Source organism: Mytilus trossulus, chromosome 14, assembly GCF_036588685.1.
Source record: "Mytilus trossulus isolate FHL-02 chromosome 14, PNRI_Mtr1.1.1.hap1, whole genome shotgun sequence".
In the NCBI taxonomy this organism is placed as follows: domain Eukaryota; kingdom Metazoa; phylum Mollusca; class Bivalvia; order Mytilida; family Mytilidae; genus Mytilus; species Mytilus trossulus.
Window position 1 is genome coordinate 9,996,164 of NC_086386.1, and position 17,996 is coordinate 10,014,159.

Consider the following 17,996-nt stretch of genomic DNA (forward strand, 5'->3'; position numbering starts at 1 on the left):
TGTACATTTGCTACGTTGTTTTATGAGTTGTCTTACCTTTCCTGTTGTAAGATCTAAGGACATGTACTGAATCCTACTGAGATTGTTTACCAAGCCTTCAATTTTCTCTTTTGCCTGGCACAGTGAAGCATATTTGTTCTGGTCAAGTAGATCCAAATCTTTAAAACTCCTTTTCAAATAAAAAAAAAACAATCACATTTTAAAGGATCTATCTGATTACATACACTCAAAATGCACTCATAAATTAATTTCAAAACTGTCATTGATTGTTGCTTCGGTAACAGTCAGTGGCAATTACTTCATCATGTTCAAGACGAGATCAAGTTTATTATTAATATAATAATGTTTAGTAAGGTTCTGCCATAAACCAAGGTGAAAATGGGAATTTGGACTGCCTCTGGAAATGAGGATATGTTGGCTAGGATAGAAACTTTCTATTGCAACAGGCCGTCCAACTGACCCTCAGAGGTGTCTATTATATATGAGGCATCATATAAGTCAACTTCTGACCATATGTGGCAGTTTATTTCTTCATCCTGCCAAACTGGTGAGGGTTTTACTTCTATACCCAATCAACCCTTTGGGTTACAGGGAAATGAGAGATTGAACAAATATTTATATTTAGTAGATATGTCACACTGTTTTTCAATTTTATCTAATTAACTAGAACTTTCAAATTAAAGATCAATTTTGAGTTGAGAATATAATTACTAAACTAACTCGAAAAAATCAAGCCCTTTCCGTGTCCTATTTTCTCCCACACGAGGGCTTGAACTCCTTATGATCATTGGCCGCGTTGCCTGCTCTCTGTGAGAGAGAGCCAATTGGCGGCAATCAGGATAATGAGTCTGCGCAACTGCCTTGTAATTGTCTTACCAAACACGTGTGTTCAATTACCACAAATCTGTTAATAATTAATTAACATCAATTAACATCAGTTAACATCATTTAACATTAATTAACATCTGGAACTCCTCCTTCCTTAGCTGCCAATTTAAATCAAAATTCCCATATTGCAAAGTGTTGTGAATTTTCCGGTTGACGGTCTTGATCGAGAAAGACGTTTAGGCGTTAATGTAGCCTTCGTAGATCAGCGGAATATAACGACTGAATTATTCGGGTTATTACTAAACTAACATATGAGACTAGACGTCAACAAATGAAGTCCAAAACATTAACAAACAGAATCCTGTGTGTCAATAACTGGTGTGGCCCTTAGATTTGTTTCCTATTTGAGCTATAAATAACATCCAAACATTAAAAGAACATATAACTTATAATATATACCACGCTATTTACGAGTTAACATATTTAAAAGAACAAGTAAGCAAACAGAAGAATTTTATGCAGTCAATAATGCCTACTTTTCATAATATTCAATAGATTTGGTCATCGATTCTAATGTACTTTGGAACTTATCCCCTTTTAGCTGTTCCTCAATAAGTTGTAATTTCCCCTCTGTCTTTCCCACTTCCACAACAATAAATTCACAATCTTTAAAGTTTGGACATGGAACTTTCTCCTTCTTTTGCCCTTCTTCCTTCTCAGACTTCTTCTTTTTCTTGTTATATTGCTAAATTAATAGAAATTGTAAAACTATATACACTGAAAGCTAAATTAACTAAAAAGTACATTCATACTGATTCCCACAAAACATATATATACCTTCCCCTTCTACCAAAACATAACTAGTTTAGAGCCTGTGTCTCTCACCTTGGTCTATGTGAATATTAAACAAACGACGCAGATGGATTCATCACAAAATTGTGTTTTGATGATGGTGATGTCTTTGTACATCTTACTTTACTGAACAGTCTTGCTGCTTACAATTATCTCTATCTATAATGAACCAGTTTCAGTTGTTTAAAATTAACTGTAAAGGACTATAACTCCTTAGGGGGGGCAATTGACCATTTCAGTCATGTTAACTTATTTGTAAATCTTACTTTGCTGAACATTATTGCTATGTACAGTTTATCTCTATCTATAATAATATTCAAGATAATATAATAACCAAAAACAGCAAAATTTCCTTTAAAATACCAATTCAAGTGCAGCAACCCAACGTTGGGTTGTCCGATTTATCTAACAATGGACACAGATAAATTCCTGACAAAATAGTGTTTTGGTGATGGTGATGTGTATGTAGATCTTACTTTACTGAACATTCTTGTTGCTACAATAATCTCTTTCTATAACGAACTTGGTCCAGTAATTACAGTGGAAAATATTTCCTAAAAATTTACAAAAATTTACGAAAAACGGTTAAAAATTGACTATAAAGAGCAATAACTCCTAAAGGGGTCAACTGACCATTTCGGTCATGGGACTTATTTGTAAATCTTACTTTGCTGAACATTATTGCTGTTTACAGTTTATCTCTATTTATAATACTATTCAAGACAATAACCAAAAACAGCAAAATTTCCTTAAAATTACCAATTCAGGGGCAGCAACCCAACAACAGGTTGTACAATTTATCTGAAAATTTCAGGGCAGATAGATCTTGACCTGATAAATAATTTTACCACCATGTCAGATTTGTTCTAAATGCTTTGGTTTTTGAGTTATAAGCCAAAAACTGCATTTTACCCCTTTGTTCTATTTTTAGCCATGGTGGCCATCTTGGTTGCAGTGGCCAAGTCACCGCACACATTTTAAAACTAGATACCCCAATGATGATTTTGGCCAAGTTTGATTTCATTTGGCCCAGTAGTTTCAGAGTAGAAGATTTTTGTAAAAGCTAACGACGACGGATGACGACGCCGGACGACGATGCAGGATGCCAGACGCAAAGTGATGAGATGAGCTCACTTGGCCTTTCAGGCCAGGTGAGCTAAATAAAAATAAAGTCAGAGCTAAATTCTGATAAAGAATATGCTTAAAAGTTGACAAAAGATTCAAATATGTACTGTATTTTGTGAAATTTGCTGAAAAATGACCGTACGGTATTGGCTTTGCTCATTGTTGAAGATTTACCTATAGTTGTTAATGTCTGCGTCATTTTGGTCTTTTATGGATAGTTGTCTCATTGGAAATCATCCCACATCTTCATTTTTATAAGTCAGCAATTTGAAAGTTAGGAGATGCAGTTTAATCACAATAGAAAATAACCACTATAAATTATGAAATTTGCAAGCATTTAATATTGCAATGTCAGAAAAATCTGTAAATAGATATATGTATTAGACATCAGAATGCAAGTTCTTATCCTTGCAATTATCTCCTTGTCTATTTATTTGCATTAATAAAAACCTCACATTAATTTCTAAATTTACAGTATCCACCAGATGGCATTGATGTTATCTAGTCTAGAAATGGGAGGAACAATTCCTCAAAAAAAAATTGCCATAATAGCAGGTGCACAACAATATTATTTCTATCATTCTGTAAAGCTTCAGAGATCTGAATTCCAAACTGTGGGACGTGTAGATTTCAAAAAATAGGTATCAGTATTCCTAACCTTGCCGCCCATCAGCCCCTTACTTTTTTAAGAATAATGGAAGCTTTCACCCTTATATTATATCTGCCACCAAATTATTATAAAAAAATGAAAAATCATCGTTGTAAAATGACAAGTTATTTTGTATAATATCAAAATTATGAATACCAAATTTTTCTTTTTAAATTGGATGGAAATTAATTTTAAACATTTCAGCCAAGGGAAATTTCTGCAGTTCAAGAGAATAAACATAACAGTTTTTAGATCCTTTATCCATAACTCTTATTTGTCTAAAAAAATAATGAAAAAAAGAGCACACATTTTATATGTAGTTTTATACCTCTAAATTGGCTTTCTTCCGGTTTTCTTCTGTTTCTGCATAAAAATTCAGAACTTTGAGTGTTACCTCTTTTGATATGTTACCATTTGTAAATACTGTAGGAAACAGTCCATCTGATCTCATTGGCATGGTGTACTGATGCGTCTGTAATCATAAAGTACATGTTTTATTCATTGTCATGGTGTACTGATGTGTCTGTAATCATAAAGTACATGTTTTATTCATTGTCATGGTGTGCTGATGTGTCTGTTATCATAAAGTACATGTTTTATTCATTGTCATGGTGTACTGATGTGTCTGTAATCATAAAGTACATGTTTTATTCATTGTCATGGTGTACTGATGTGTCTCTAATTATAAAATATATTTTTATTCATTGTCATGGTGTACTGATGTGTCTGTAATCATATCATAAAGTACATGTTTTATTCATTGTCATGGTGTACAGATGTGTCTGTAATCATAAAATATATATGTTTTATTCATTGTCATGGTGTACTGATGTGTCTTTAATCATACAGTACATGTTTTATTCATTGTCATGGTGTACTGATGTGTCTCTAATTATAAAATATATGTTTTATTCATTGTCATGGTGTATTGATGTGTCTCTAATTATAAAATATATGTTTTATTCGTTGTCATGGTGTATTGATGTGTCTGTAATCATAAAATATATATGTTTTATTCATTGTCATGGTGTACTGATGTGTCTCTAATTATAAAATATATGTTTTATTCGTTGTCATGGTGTATTGATGTGTCTGTAATCATAAAATATATATGTTTTATTCATTGTCATGGTGTACTGATGTATCTCTAATTATAAAATATATATGTTTTATTCATTGTCATGGTGTACTGATGTGTTTAATTATCAAATACATGTTTCATTCATTGTCATGATATACTGGTGTGTTTGTAATTATAAAATACATGTTTAGTCATTGTCATGGTGTACTGGTGTGTTTGTAATTATAAAATACATGTTTAGTCATTGTCATGGTGTACTGATGTGTCTGTAATTATAAAATATATGTTTTATTCATTGTCATGGTGTACTCATGTGTCTGTAAATATAAAATATATGTTGAGTCATTGTCATGGTGTACTCATGTGTCTGTAAATATAAAATATATGTTGAGTCATTGTCATGGTGTACTCATGTGTCTGTAAATATAAAATATATGTTTTACTCATTGCAATGGTATACTGATGTGTCTGTAATTCTACTAATTACGCTCCTCGGCTCTTCGAGGATGTAACTTTAGCATTCATTTCCTGATGTGCAACGAGGTATCTCATTTAAAAGAGGTCAAAATCCTTGACCTATGGGTATGACGTAGCTATACCTAGCTATAAATACTGCGGCTATTACCTGTGCCAATCATATTATTTTTCGAGCAGCGAGGTGTCTAACTCGTTATAATCTGTGACGACGTCCAGAATTTTAAGATTTTGTAAAACTGAGAACGTTGTTCCAGTACAAAATGTTTTATAAACATTAATTATCTTGAGAACTTATTATCCAAGTTAGTTAATTACAACGTATTTTATCGTTGTTCTATTTTCTAAACCTTGTTCTAAAAATACACGTGTACTGTGATGTGTAACACACAGGTGCTTATCACGTAATCAATGGTGGACTGAACGCGTTCACTCTTTAATAATCAATATCGTAGTTATTTTTTATCACGAATGAATCTCTATACAGAAGTATATGAGTAGAATATCTTTCTTGTTCTAAGGTAAGTTCAAAATGTACGGAGGTGTACTCGTATATTCTTGCTATAATGTACCCACGTAGTGACGTACAATTTATAGAAAATATAGCAAATATATTTGAGATTTATTATCACAAAATGATGTGATTAAAATACATTTCTTATTCCAATATAAAAAACTGTAATGTAGTGCATTGGAATATGCTAGACTACGTGTCGATATGAAACACCTGTATGTGTGTTACTATAAATAGACAAAGTTAGTGATTTTTCGGAAGGCATTATGTGCCACTTCCAATCTAAGGTATCTGAAAACCTTTGCTAAAATATGTTATATCAAATAACGTTCAAATAGCTAATTTTTAAAAGCTTATTTGTCTAAAGCAATTAATGAGCCTAGAGACTTAGTCCTTAGTGTGTCATAAATGTGACAACAGTTCAGAATGAACTTACAATATTGTTTTAACAACCAGAATATCATCTTCGCTAGCCAAGGGTTACGATCCACTCCCGCTCTCTTCACCCTTGGCGGATTGAGTTAAAATTTCGGAGACACAAGGTAAGGATTTTTATTGGTTGCAGTCAAAACTCGCTGCATCCAATCAAAAAGCGCCTATAACATGATCACGTGTAAATGTTTAAAGTGTTTGTAAACAATTACCACGTGTTTATTGTGCAACAAGACTTTACATCCCTAAACATACGACTATATTTAGTGACAACTTGAAGGTTTTTAATCAACCAACAGAAGTTCCTATGTATGTTTCATGCACAAATGCATGAATGTTGACGTATATTTTCATTTCCAGCTTTACCAAGTGTGTAGAATCTAGACGCTACCGTGTTTTTACCTCCAAATTGAAGACTTCAAGTGCTACCATTGGTCAAGAATAATGTATTCGAAATGGGCGTGATTTTTATCTTCCGATAGATGGCGCATCAATGTTATCACAAATGTTGGCTCAATCCGCCAAGGGTGAAGAGAGCAGGAGTGGATCGTAACCCTTGGCTAGCGAAGATGCCAGAATATATACAGAATACGTATATCTTTAATATGCAAAGCCATTAAGGCTTTAAAATAAGCTCTTTGTGAGATAATAATACTGTGTTACAGTTGAAATATTTACAGAAATAATATTATGTGATTGATATTTAATATCTGAATATTGAGTAGCAAGTGGTATATCACGGCAAACAAGACCAGAAATAGGTCGAAGGTGGAACATCTAAGCATTTAATGAATAGTTCCTTGTAGAGCATTTAACATGCCACTAACAAACAATTGATTAGGTAGAAACATACTGTAGAAAACAAAAGTAAAACAATTATTATTGTTTGAAAAATTTGCAACAATGCATTTTTAAAATATGCAAACTTTTGTTGCATAATTCTGTACATGAAGTTAATCTCATGTCTTTACTATGATTTAAGATTTATATCTTTATCTTGGCAAAAATAAAGCAGAGGAGTATTGCCAATTGTTAACTTAAGCTTTTTGCTTTTGAAAAAGAATTAGTGCAATATGATAATGTTGTAAATTGTGAGAAGTGTAATGCCAACATATCAAAACATACTAGTTGATATCAAATAGTAAAAAAGAAAGATCATAGGGTCTTCTGAAAAAATTATATGATTGACTTGCATTGGTCAGATGTAAATTCCTTTTCTCAAGGATAATTTTTATGATGTTGACATAACATGCATTATAGTGTTACCGACCAGGCAAGAGCTGTACACAGTATAGTCGGTCAAGGTCGTTAAAAACTTCCATATATATATGCAGTGTGGAAGGAAATAAAAATAATTTCTATTGGATGGTTTTATCATTGCCTTGAAATTCATTAAGGTAGATTTCAGATTATGAATACAATTATTTGACACTTGTAAAATGATACGTTCATGTACATTTATTACCATATTTTTATAAAATATAATAAGAGTTTTTCAGTCTTATATCTTGGCATTGTTATAACATTAATTATGAATATAACAAACAAAGCCTTGGAATAGGTAAACAGTAGCTCTTTTCTGAAGAAAAAGCTCAAAGTTATTGTTCTCATTAATAAGAACACAATTGTAGATCTTGATCTTGCTGTCTACAAGGTACCAGTAATAGTAAACAACTTTTTACTGTAAAATATAGTTTGAGATACAACTATACTAATTATTTAGACTCTGCCAAGAAAGGATTATTTCCAAAAAGTCCCTATTTTGACTTGCAGAAAATAAGTGTATAAAGGTGCTTTTTTGACAAGACAAATTGTGCTTTACAATCTAAGTAATGATACTAGATATGATAAACTTTAATATATTTATTAAATATCTAATGGTAGCAGCAATGAATGTTACAGAACTATACAAAACAAGAAGATGTTTCTCTCAACATGCAAAGTTTGGTTTGATGTTGGACATGAAACATCTGACATTTTCCTTTTTTAAAGGAATACTATAATGTACATTGGATATGTGCATCACTAATCTTTAAGTGACTATTAAAGTGTTGCCTTGTTATAGGCTATAAGTCATATCTCTGTAAACATTTGTATATAATGTTAAAGGGACTAATCTCCTACAAATTTTTCGTGTCAGATAGCATATACTGAAGAAAGTAGTATTACATGAATTTATGTAGAATTTATAAAGTTTCTATAATGATAATCAAATGATTATATTGCATCTATGCATCTGTATTATTGAAATCCATGATGGTAATTAAAAATACAAAAAGAAAATGGTGATCTTTCTAGACTGCATGAGCTTGAGATAGAATTGCTATATTGATGCTTTTATATCATCAGTTTATAAGAATTGACATAGTCATACTATGATATATATATATTATATATTATATATCATTTATATATTTTTATGCTCCATCGAGAAATGAAACTTTGAAAAGTCTCCTATCATTTTTTGTCTATAAAGCATTAGAATTTGCAAAGCAAATTGCAAACTTATATTTTGTACATGTACACTGGAATTTCTTTTCAGTTCAATAAGAATTTACTTTTCTTAAATATATGCAGTTATATTGCTTTAAATATAACATAGCCATAATTTATGTAATATCAGATGTATATATATAGAAAATAGTACATGTAAGATGTATCATAAGCATATTGTACAATAGAGCAGTTCTAGACTTGATTGATATAGGTTATTATATACAGTAATAGTTATATTCCTTCAATATCTAACATGTGTATGGATATCAGGATGGGTGAAGGTCATTTTCAAATGTTACAGTTTACAATGAAGTATAAACTTTGTAACCCTTCTCCAGTTCTTTTCAAGATAATTATCAGATTATCAGATGAGTGTTCACAGAACAGTATTACTTAAATGTTAGAATTTTTAAAAACACGCTGGATCAGGTTTTAATTCTGGATATATTGATCTATATTAATTCTTATAACATAAGATATTAAATAGCTACACTGTATAATTTGTTTATACTTAATGAAATATCATAACGATGATACTTTTGAGATGGTTTACTTTAGAATGGTACATTAGATGCAGTAGGTATATGTAGACCTAGTCTGTATGATGTGTTGGACTTAATAAGATTCAATTTATTATCAATACTGTTTGATATATAAATGTATATAATTCATATACTACATATACCCATCATGCCCATTGTCATAATCTAACATGGAATGTAAATTTACTGAACCAGATATCAAATACTATATTGTAGTTGGTATATTCCAGATAAAAATGAATAAGATGAAATTTGTAAATATAGTCACTTCATTAAGTGTCCTGAATAAGAACTACAGTAGAGGCTGTTCATCTTTGACATCTACATGTAGTTTTAAATAAGTCAACCTTTACTTAACAGGTGACCTTTGTGTGACAGTAATCACCTATGTATGACTTTTTAATATGACTCAGAGAGGAGTTTTTGATTGCTAAGTTATGTTAAAGTTATGAATATTAATTCTATTTGAAGCTTTCATTGCTTACTTGAGCTTTTGAATCAATTAATTATATAATATATGTTGAGTCATTGTCATGGTGTACTCATGTGTCTGTAATTATAAAATATATGTTTTACTCATTGCAATGGTATACTGATGTGTCTGTAATTATAAAATACATGTTTTACTCATTGCAATGATATACTGGTGTGTTTGTAATTATAAAATACATGTTTAGTCATTGTCATGGTGTACTGATGTGCCTGTAATTATAAAATATATGTTTTACTCATTGCAATGATATACTGGTGTGTTTGTAATTATAAAATACATGTTTTACTCATTGCAATGATATACTGGTGTGTTTGTAATTATAAAATACATGTTTAGTCATTGTCATGGTGTACTGATGTGCCTGTAATTATAAAATATATGTTTTACTCATTGCAATGATATACTGGTGTGTTTGTAATTATAAAATACATGTTTTACTCATTGCAATGATATACTGGTGTGTTTGTAATTATAAAATACATGTTTTACTCATTGCAATGATATACTGGTGTGTTTGTAATTATAAAATACATGTTTTACTCATTGCAATGATATACTGGTGTGTTTGTAATTATAAAATACATGTTTAGTCATTGTCATGGTGTACTGATGTGCCTGTAATTATAAAATACATGTTTTACTCATTGCAATGATATACTGGTGTGTTTGTAATTATAAAATACATGTTTAGTCATTGTCATGGTGTACTGATGTGTCTGTAAATATAAAATATATGTTTTATTCATTGTTATGGTGTACTCATGTGTCTGTAAATATAAAATATATGTTGAGTCATTGTCGTGGTGTACTCATGTGTCTGTAAATATAAAATATATGTTTTACTCATTGCAATGGTATACTGATGTGTCTGTAATTATACAATATATGTTTTATTCATTGCCAAGGTATACTGATGTGTCTGTAATTATAACATATTTTTTTAGTCATTGTCATGGTGTACTGGTGTGTCTGTAATTATAAAATATATGTTTTATTCATTGCCAAGGTATACTGATGTGTCTGTAATTATAAAATATATGTTGAGTCATATGTTTAGTCAATGTCATGGTGTACTGATATGTCTTTAATTTTAAAATATATGTTTTATTCATTGTCATGGTGTACTGGTGTGGCTGTAATAATAAAATATATGTAAAGTCATTGTCATGGTGTTCTTGTGTGTCTGTAATTATAAAATATATGTTTTATTCATTGACGTGGTGTACTGATGTGTCTGTAATTATAAAATATATGTTTTACTCATTGCAATGATATACTGGTGTGTTTGTAATTATAAAATACATGTTTTACTCATTGCAATGATATACTGGTGTGTTTGTAATTATAAAATACATGTTTTACTCATTGCAATGATATACTGTTGTGTTTGTAATTATAAAATACATGTTTTACTCATTGCAATGATATACTGGTGTGTTTGTAATTATAAAATACATGTTTTACTCATTGCAATGATATCAGTCAGAGCTCTGACATAAACAAGTCAGAATAAAATGACTTCCATAGGTCAGATATAATTTGATGTAAGTGTTGTCTCCCTTCTTGCACTCAACAGAATATGACTTGTACAGGTCAGTTTATGTCAGACTTTAATTTATCATAAAATGACTTCCACAGGTCAGCTTTTGCACAAAATATTGTGACTTAATATCGTCATATATTCTAATTAGATTTATGTCCCTTTTTGATGCATTTTGACTTAGAGAGGTCATTTTTTGTTCTGACTTGAAGCAGTCATTACTACCACTTTGTTATCAGTCTCCATAAAAATATAGTGATTACTTGTTTCCAGTCAAAGAGTTTAAAAAGTGGGGCTCATCAAACCTTCTTCTTTCCAGAATCTTAACATAAAATATTTATCTCATTAAATTTAATCATTTCAAAATACAAACAAAAACCAGGGGAGAAAAAATGGATCATACAATTTTCTGTCAATATCAAAAGATTTACAAAATACAATATACCTTCAATCTTCTAAGGAAAAAATAAAGGATCTATTCTCATCCACCTTTAGCTAAATTTATCAAGAGCAAAACATTTATTATTTTAATATTTCATTGAGGTAAATACTGCTGTGCTAACTGACTCAAACAAGTCACACTATGTTCTGACTTAAAAAAGTCAGTCAAAACTAAACTTATTTCAACCAAGTCTAGTTCTGTCATATTGATTTAAAAATGTATTGGAGAGCCAGATATAGCACAGAGGAAATAAGGTCCCCTCAAGTCACAATGAGGACAATAAAAAAAATATTTGGTGTATTCAATATTTAAATGCATTTTCTTTTAAACAAGTCAAATCATGTTTTGACTTTTAACAGTCAGTCCAAAATAAATTGTATTGCAATTTTTAGAGTGGGGCACTGACATATGATATTAAATGAAAGTATGGGAACGTCAGAATATAGGAAATGTATCTTAAGATCCCCTAAAATAAATAACCATTTGACTAAATTGTTTCTAAACATTTATCAAATAATAAATTCGCAGATTCAGAAGCAGGGCTTAAAGGAACTCATTAATATTGTACACCTATCATTGATTTGAAAATTTGTTCTGCAATCTGACTTTAACAGGTCAAATCATGTTCAGGCAAATTGACTTTAACAGGTCAAATGGGCATGTTCAGACAAATTGACTTAAACAGGTCAAATCATGTTCTTACTTAAAAAAATCAGTCAAAAGCTAAGTTTATGGAAATTTTGAATTTTTTAAGTCAGGCATTGCCATACATGTATGATATTAATGTTATGTATGGAAGAGTCAGATAAAAGACACGTAAACTACATGCAAGATCCTCTAAGATAAATGACCATTTGATTTAATTGTTTCTTAAAAAACTTATTAATAAATAAACTCAACAGTGGCAGATTCAGAAGGGGGCTAAGACTTAGAGGAAGATCACTTAGCTTTGATTTGAAATTTTGTTCTTCAAACTGACTTGAACAGGTCAAATCATGTTCTGACTTAAAAGAGTCCGTCAAAAACTAAATGGTTTGCAAAGTTCTGGAATAGTCGGGCATTATCATGATTGTGATGTAATAATTAGAATGTATGGATACAAGTAGGAAAAAAAATCACAAATATTAAGTCACAATTGTAAGAACTATATAAAAGATAATTTGGTATATTTTTGATATCTTAATTTTTCATTGAGGTAAATCCTGTAAGTGCAAACTGACTTGAACAAGTCACATTATGTTCTGACTTCAAGGAGTCAGTAAAATACTATACTTTAATTAAGTATTGTAACTTTAAGTCTGGGATTGTCATATGCATTTAAGAATGTATAAGAAACTCAGATAAAAGACACCCAATAATAAAGTCACAAAAGTGTGGACTATAAAAAAGTGTATGGTATACTAGTATTTAAAATTCAAATATATTTTGTTAACAAATTTCTTCAAATTATCATAAAAAATTTATTATATTTCTGTATTTTCATGACTATTTTCTGTTAAATTAATATTTGGAACTTTTGGTTTTAAAAAAAAACATTATTTTAAAAACCATTTGACTGAATTGTTTCTTAAAAAAAATTCAATCTTATTAAAATAAGTTCTCATCACTTGCTCCTCGATTTTTTATATGTCGCCGTGTGCGAATTATAAAAAATCAAGGAGCAAGTAATGAGAACTTATTTTAATAAGATTGAAAAAAATAATGAATTAATTAACTCTACAGTAGCAGATTCAGATATGGAGGGGGCTTAAAGAAAGAAGACCTAGTTTTGATTGGACATTTTTTCCCTGTCAACTGACTTTAACAGGTCAAATCGTGTTCTGACTTCAAAGAGTCAGTCCCAACTAAACTTATTTCAACTTTATAGTCTATATTTTTCATATTGATTTAAAAATGTACGGAAAAGCCAGATAAAAGACAGAGGAAATAAGGTCCCCATACGGTGCAATAATGAGGACTATAAAAAAGTTTATTTTGCATATTCAATATTTAAATGTATAATTTGCAAATTATGTTCTGACTTCAAAGAGTCAGTCAAAAACTTCACTTTAGCTTATTAGTACAACTTTTTAGTCTGGCATTGTCATATGCATTTAAGAATGTATTGGAAAATCAGATAAAAGACACCCAATAATAAAGTCACAATAACAAGGACTATAAAAAAATGTCTTTGGTATATTTTATATTCAAATATATTTTGTTTACAAATTTCATCAAATCATCTTGAAATTATTATTATATTTCTGTATTTTCATGACCTTTCTTTTCTGGTAAGTTAACACATGGAACTTTTGGTTGTAAAATAAATTATTTTTAACCATTTGACTGAATCGTTTCTAATAAACCTGGCAATTAATTAACCCAACAGTAGCAGATTCAGATAAGGGGAAAAGTGGGGGGGGGATAGTTTTCATTGGATTTAATTTATCTCTGTAAACTGACTTTTACATGTCAAATTCATGTTCTGACTTCAAAGAGTCAGTCAAAACTAAACTTATTTCAACTTAATTAAGTCTAGGATTTTCATATTGATTTTAAAATGTATGGGAAACCAGATAAAAGACTGACGAAATAAGGTCCCCTAAAGTCACAATAACAAGGACTTTAAAAAAATGTGTTTGGTATATTTTATATTTAAATGTATTCTGTTAACAAATTATATCAAATTAATATCTTAAAAATTTATTCTATTTCTGCATTTTCATGATTTTTTTACATATAGAACTTATAGTTGTAAAAAAAATATTCTAAAAACCATTTGACTGAATTGTTTCTTAAATTTTTTTATCAATTAATCAAAATCAACAGTAGCAGATTCAGATAAAGAAAAAGGGGGATGCTAAGATGAAGAAACCTAGTTTAATTGGATTTCGCCCCCTGTAAACTGACTTTATCAGGTCAAATCATGTTCTGACTTCAAAGAGTCTGTCAAAACTAAACTAATTTCAACTTTTAAGGCCAGGATTTTCATATTGATTTAAAAATGATGGAACATTTTTATTTGATATATTCAATATTCAAATGCATTTTGATTTCTAAAGATTTTCATCAAATTATTTTAAAAAAAAATATTGTATTATTTCTGTATTTTCATGACTTTTTTCTGTTAAATTAAGATTTGGAACTTTTGGTTTTAAAAAACATTATTTTAAAAACCATTTGACTGAATTGATTCTTAAAAAAAAATATGAATTAATTAACTCAACAGTAGCAGATTCAGATATGGAGGGGGCTTAAAGGAAGAAGACCTAGTTTTGATTGGACATTTTTTTCCTGTCAACTGACTTTAACAGGTCAAATTATGTTCTGACTTCAAAGAGTCAGTCAAAAACTTCACTTTAGCTAATTAGTACAACGTTTTAGTCTGGCATTGTCATATGCATTTAAGAATGTATTGGAAAATCAGAATATATTAATTTTAAACGATTTGACTGAATTGTTTCTAATAAACCTATCAATTAATTAACCCAACAGTAGCAGATTCAGATAATGGGATAGGGGGGGGGGGGCTTAGAAGAAGAAGACATAGTTTTCATTGGATTTAATTTATCTCTGTAAACTGACTTTAACAGGTCAAATTCATGTTCTGACTTCAAAGAGTCAGTCAAAACTAAACTTATTTCAACTTAATTAAGTCTAGGATTTTCATATTGATTTTAAAATGTATGGGAAACCAGATAAAAGACTGACAAAATAAGGTCCCCTAAAGTCACAATAACAAGGACTATAAAAAAATGTATTTGGTATATTTTATATTTAAATGTATTTTGTTAATAAATTTCATCAAATTAATATCTTAAAATTTTATTTTATTTTTGTATTTTCATGACTTTTTTTCTGTTATGTTAACATATAAAACTTTTGATTGTAAAAACATTATTCCAAAAACCATTTGACTGAATTGTTTCTTAAAAAAAAATATCAATTAGTTAACTCAACAGTAGAAGATTCAGATAAGGAGAAAAAAGGGGGGGCTAAGATGAAGTAACCTAGTTTGATTGGATTTTTTTCTTCTTCTGTAAACTGACTTAAATAGGTCAAATTATGTTCTGTTTTAAAAAAATGTTGAGGAGAAAATACTTAGAAAATCAGACTAAGTTTGGTGACTTTGTTGTCCTTCAAGAAGCGGTACATATAATACATAATATTTTCACTGTTTTTTAAATACATGTAAAAGTTGAAAGATAACTATCTATTGGGTGTTTTTAAATAGATTTTTTAGCAACATTTATAACTTTGTAATTATGTTCAATTGTACACTTGTTATTTTTAATATATATTTTTTGGGAACAAAATCTTGTCAGGATTTCTTATGGTACTAGCATGACAAGAGCATTCATATTCTAAAATACTCTTAACATTAAAAACAAGTCAGTATCTTCAGATCATTCTGAGTCTTATTGAATTAAAGTCAGAATAGTTATCAAAAGTACCAGGATTGTCATTTAGTATGCCAGACACACGTTTCATTCAGACTTTTATAAGTCAGAACATACTGACTTCCAATGTTCTTCTCACTTCTGTAGAAACAAAGACTATCTATATTTTAAATAAAAGGTTAATGCTTTATGTGGCTATGCATCTGGGGTAAGAATTATAGATGTGTACGGTAACTTCATAGGAAAACATATATGCCATGTAATTAATAAGAAGTGATTCATGTGAGAGGAAAATAATACTGAATAGACAATTCTGTTGTTTGCTGAAACACTGATCAATATAATATGTAAAGGTGGTCTCTCAGCAAATAAAAATAATTGTAACAGGATGCTGTAAGGAGGTCTCTCAAACAAAGCTCCAATAATTTGTCATTCCCATGGTCGCCTGACATTGAGCAAGTTCAAGTAAAAATTGGTTTGGTCTAGTAAAGTGATATGCATACATGTAGGTAACTTCTAGGGATTGACCCTGTATGTCATTCTAATCTTCTTGAAATGACGAACAGGAATATTATACGGTTAAGGGGTGGTGATCCAGACCATTTCAGAAAGGTGGATGGGGATGACCCCCATGGACTTTCCCTTTATTTTATTTGATTCGTTGTATTGTCCCATATAATAATATATAGGCTTAAGGGGTGGGGATCTCAACCGCTTACAAATTTACAAACATAAGGGAGTGGGGTGACCCCAAGGGACTTTATCTTTATTTCATTTGATTTGTCTTGTTGTCACTTACACTTATATATATGGTACAGTTGTGGGGGTCTTGACCATTTACATGTTTTCTCCCCCCCCCCCCCCCCCCCAAAGGGACTTCCCCTATATTTCATTGGGTTTGTTTTATTTTCCCATACAAGAATATATATGGTTTATGGGTGGGGATCTCGAGATGTTGAGAACATTCACAAATGGCAAGGGGGGGTTAAACCCAGAGACTAGCCCAGTATATTTCATTCAAATCAATTTGACATTATAAAAAGGAATATATATGGTTTAAAGGGGATCTTATCATTTTCAAGATGTAAGATTTTTCTCAAAAGACAAGGGGTGGGGCGACCCATAGAGACTTGCCTGGTATATTTCATGATACTTTACAGAGAGAACAAATTGAGTTTAGGGGGCAGGATTCTCGACTGTTCACAAGTTAAATGACAGGGGTAGGGGTTATCCCTTTGAGACTCACCCTACATTTCATTTGATTTATTTTTAATATCATATTCCATAATCATAACTGAAAACCCGTTTTGTGAATTTTTTAATGTTTTCAAGTTAAAATCATTTTTTTTTTTTAATAAAACTAAAAAAATATTTGGTTCTTTAGTTAAACCCTCCCTTCCTTTTTCCTTTATTTAAATTATTCCGATTTTCATTTCATTTTCATGAATATCAATATTCAAAAGATCGTTTTTCTCATTGGGAGAAACGAAAAAACAAATATATTTAATAAGCCGCAAACTCGGAAAGGGTTTAAAAGTCAATTCATGATTGAGTTTAAAAATAGAAAAATCACGTGACGATGTTCATCTTGAAGCAATAATTTCACTTTTAAAATTGCACGGACTGTTTAATAATGTTAATACTGTTTAAGACAACACGAGTTGTCTCCCGAAAATAACAGTTCATTATCATAACAACATTTTCTGACCTGAACAAGTCAGAATTGTCAGACACCAGGTCATCTCAAAGGCCACGCGTCCGTATTTACAGGTCACGCGCCTTCATGAAACAGCAACAAAATCACTTGCAAAGACCTTCTTTACACGTAAAAAATATTAAAATGGCCATGAAAATACGGAGGTAATATGAATTACCATCTGAAAATGACAAGATTGACCTAGATTTTCACTAAAAAAACGTAAATAATCACTATATTTTCAATAACTTCTCGTTCGAGAAACTCCCAAAACAACGACTCCCAAACACGTGATCTCTCGCAAAAAAACCACGTGATCGTATGTGTCTTAGATCGGCGGCAAATTCAAAATAACTTCTGGTTTGACGGACTCGATGGAAAACTACGCAAAACAAAAATTGACCCGTACAGGTCAGAATTTCAAAACATTTTCTGACTTGAAGAAGTCAGTTT

The 17,996-nt window shown here is 30.4% G+C and overlaps 1 protein-coding gene across 1 annotated transcript in view; it reads right to left on the reverse strand.

Moving 5' to 3' along the window:
• LOC134697461 (uncharacterized) overlaps positions 1–17,996 on the reverse strand; it is a 141,637-nt gene that overhangs the window by 87,949 nt on the left and 35,692 nt on the right. Inside the window, exons 19-21 of the mRNA XM_063559741.1 lie at positions 3,783–3,926; positions 1,365–1,573; positions 37–169 (exon numbers count right to left, since the gene is read on the reverse strand). Coding sequence (XP_063415811.1) covers positions 37–169; positions 1,365–1,573; positions 3,783–3,926 — 486 coding nt within the window. The remainder of the gene's footprint in view (positions 1–36; positions 170–1,364; positions 1,574–3,782; positions 3,927–17,996) is intronic.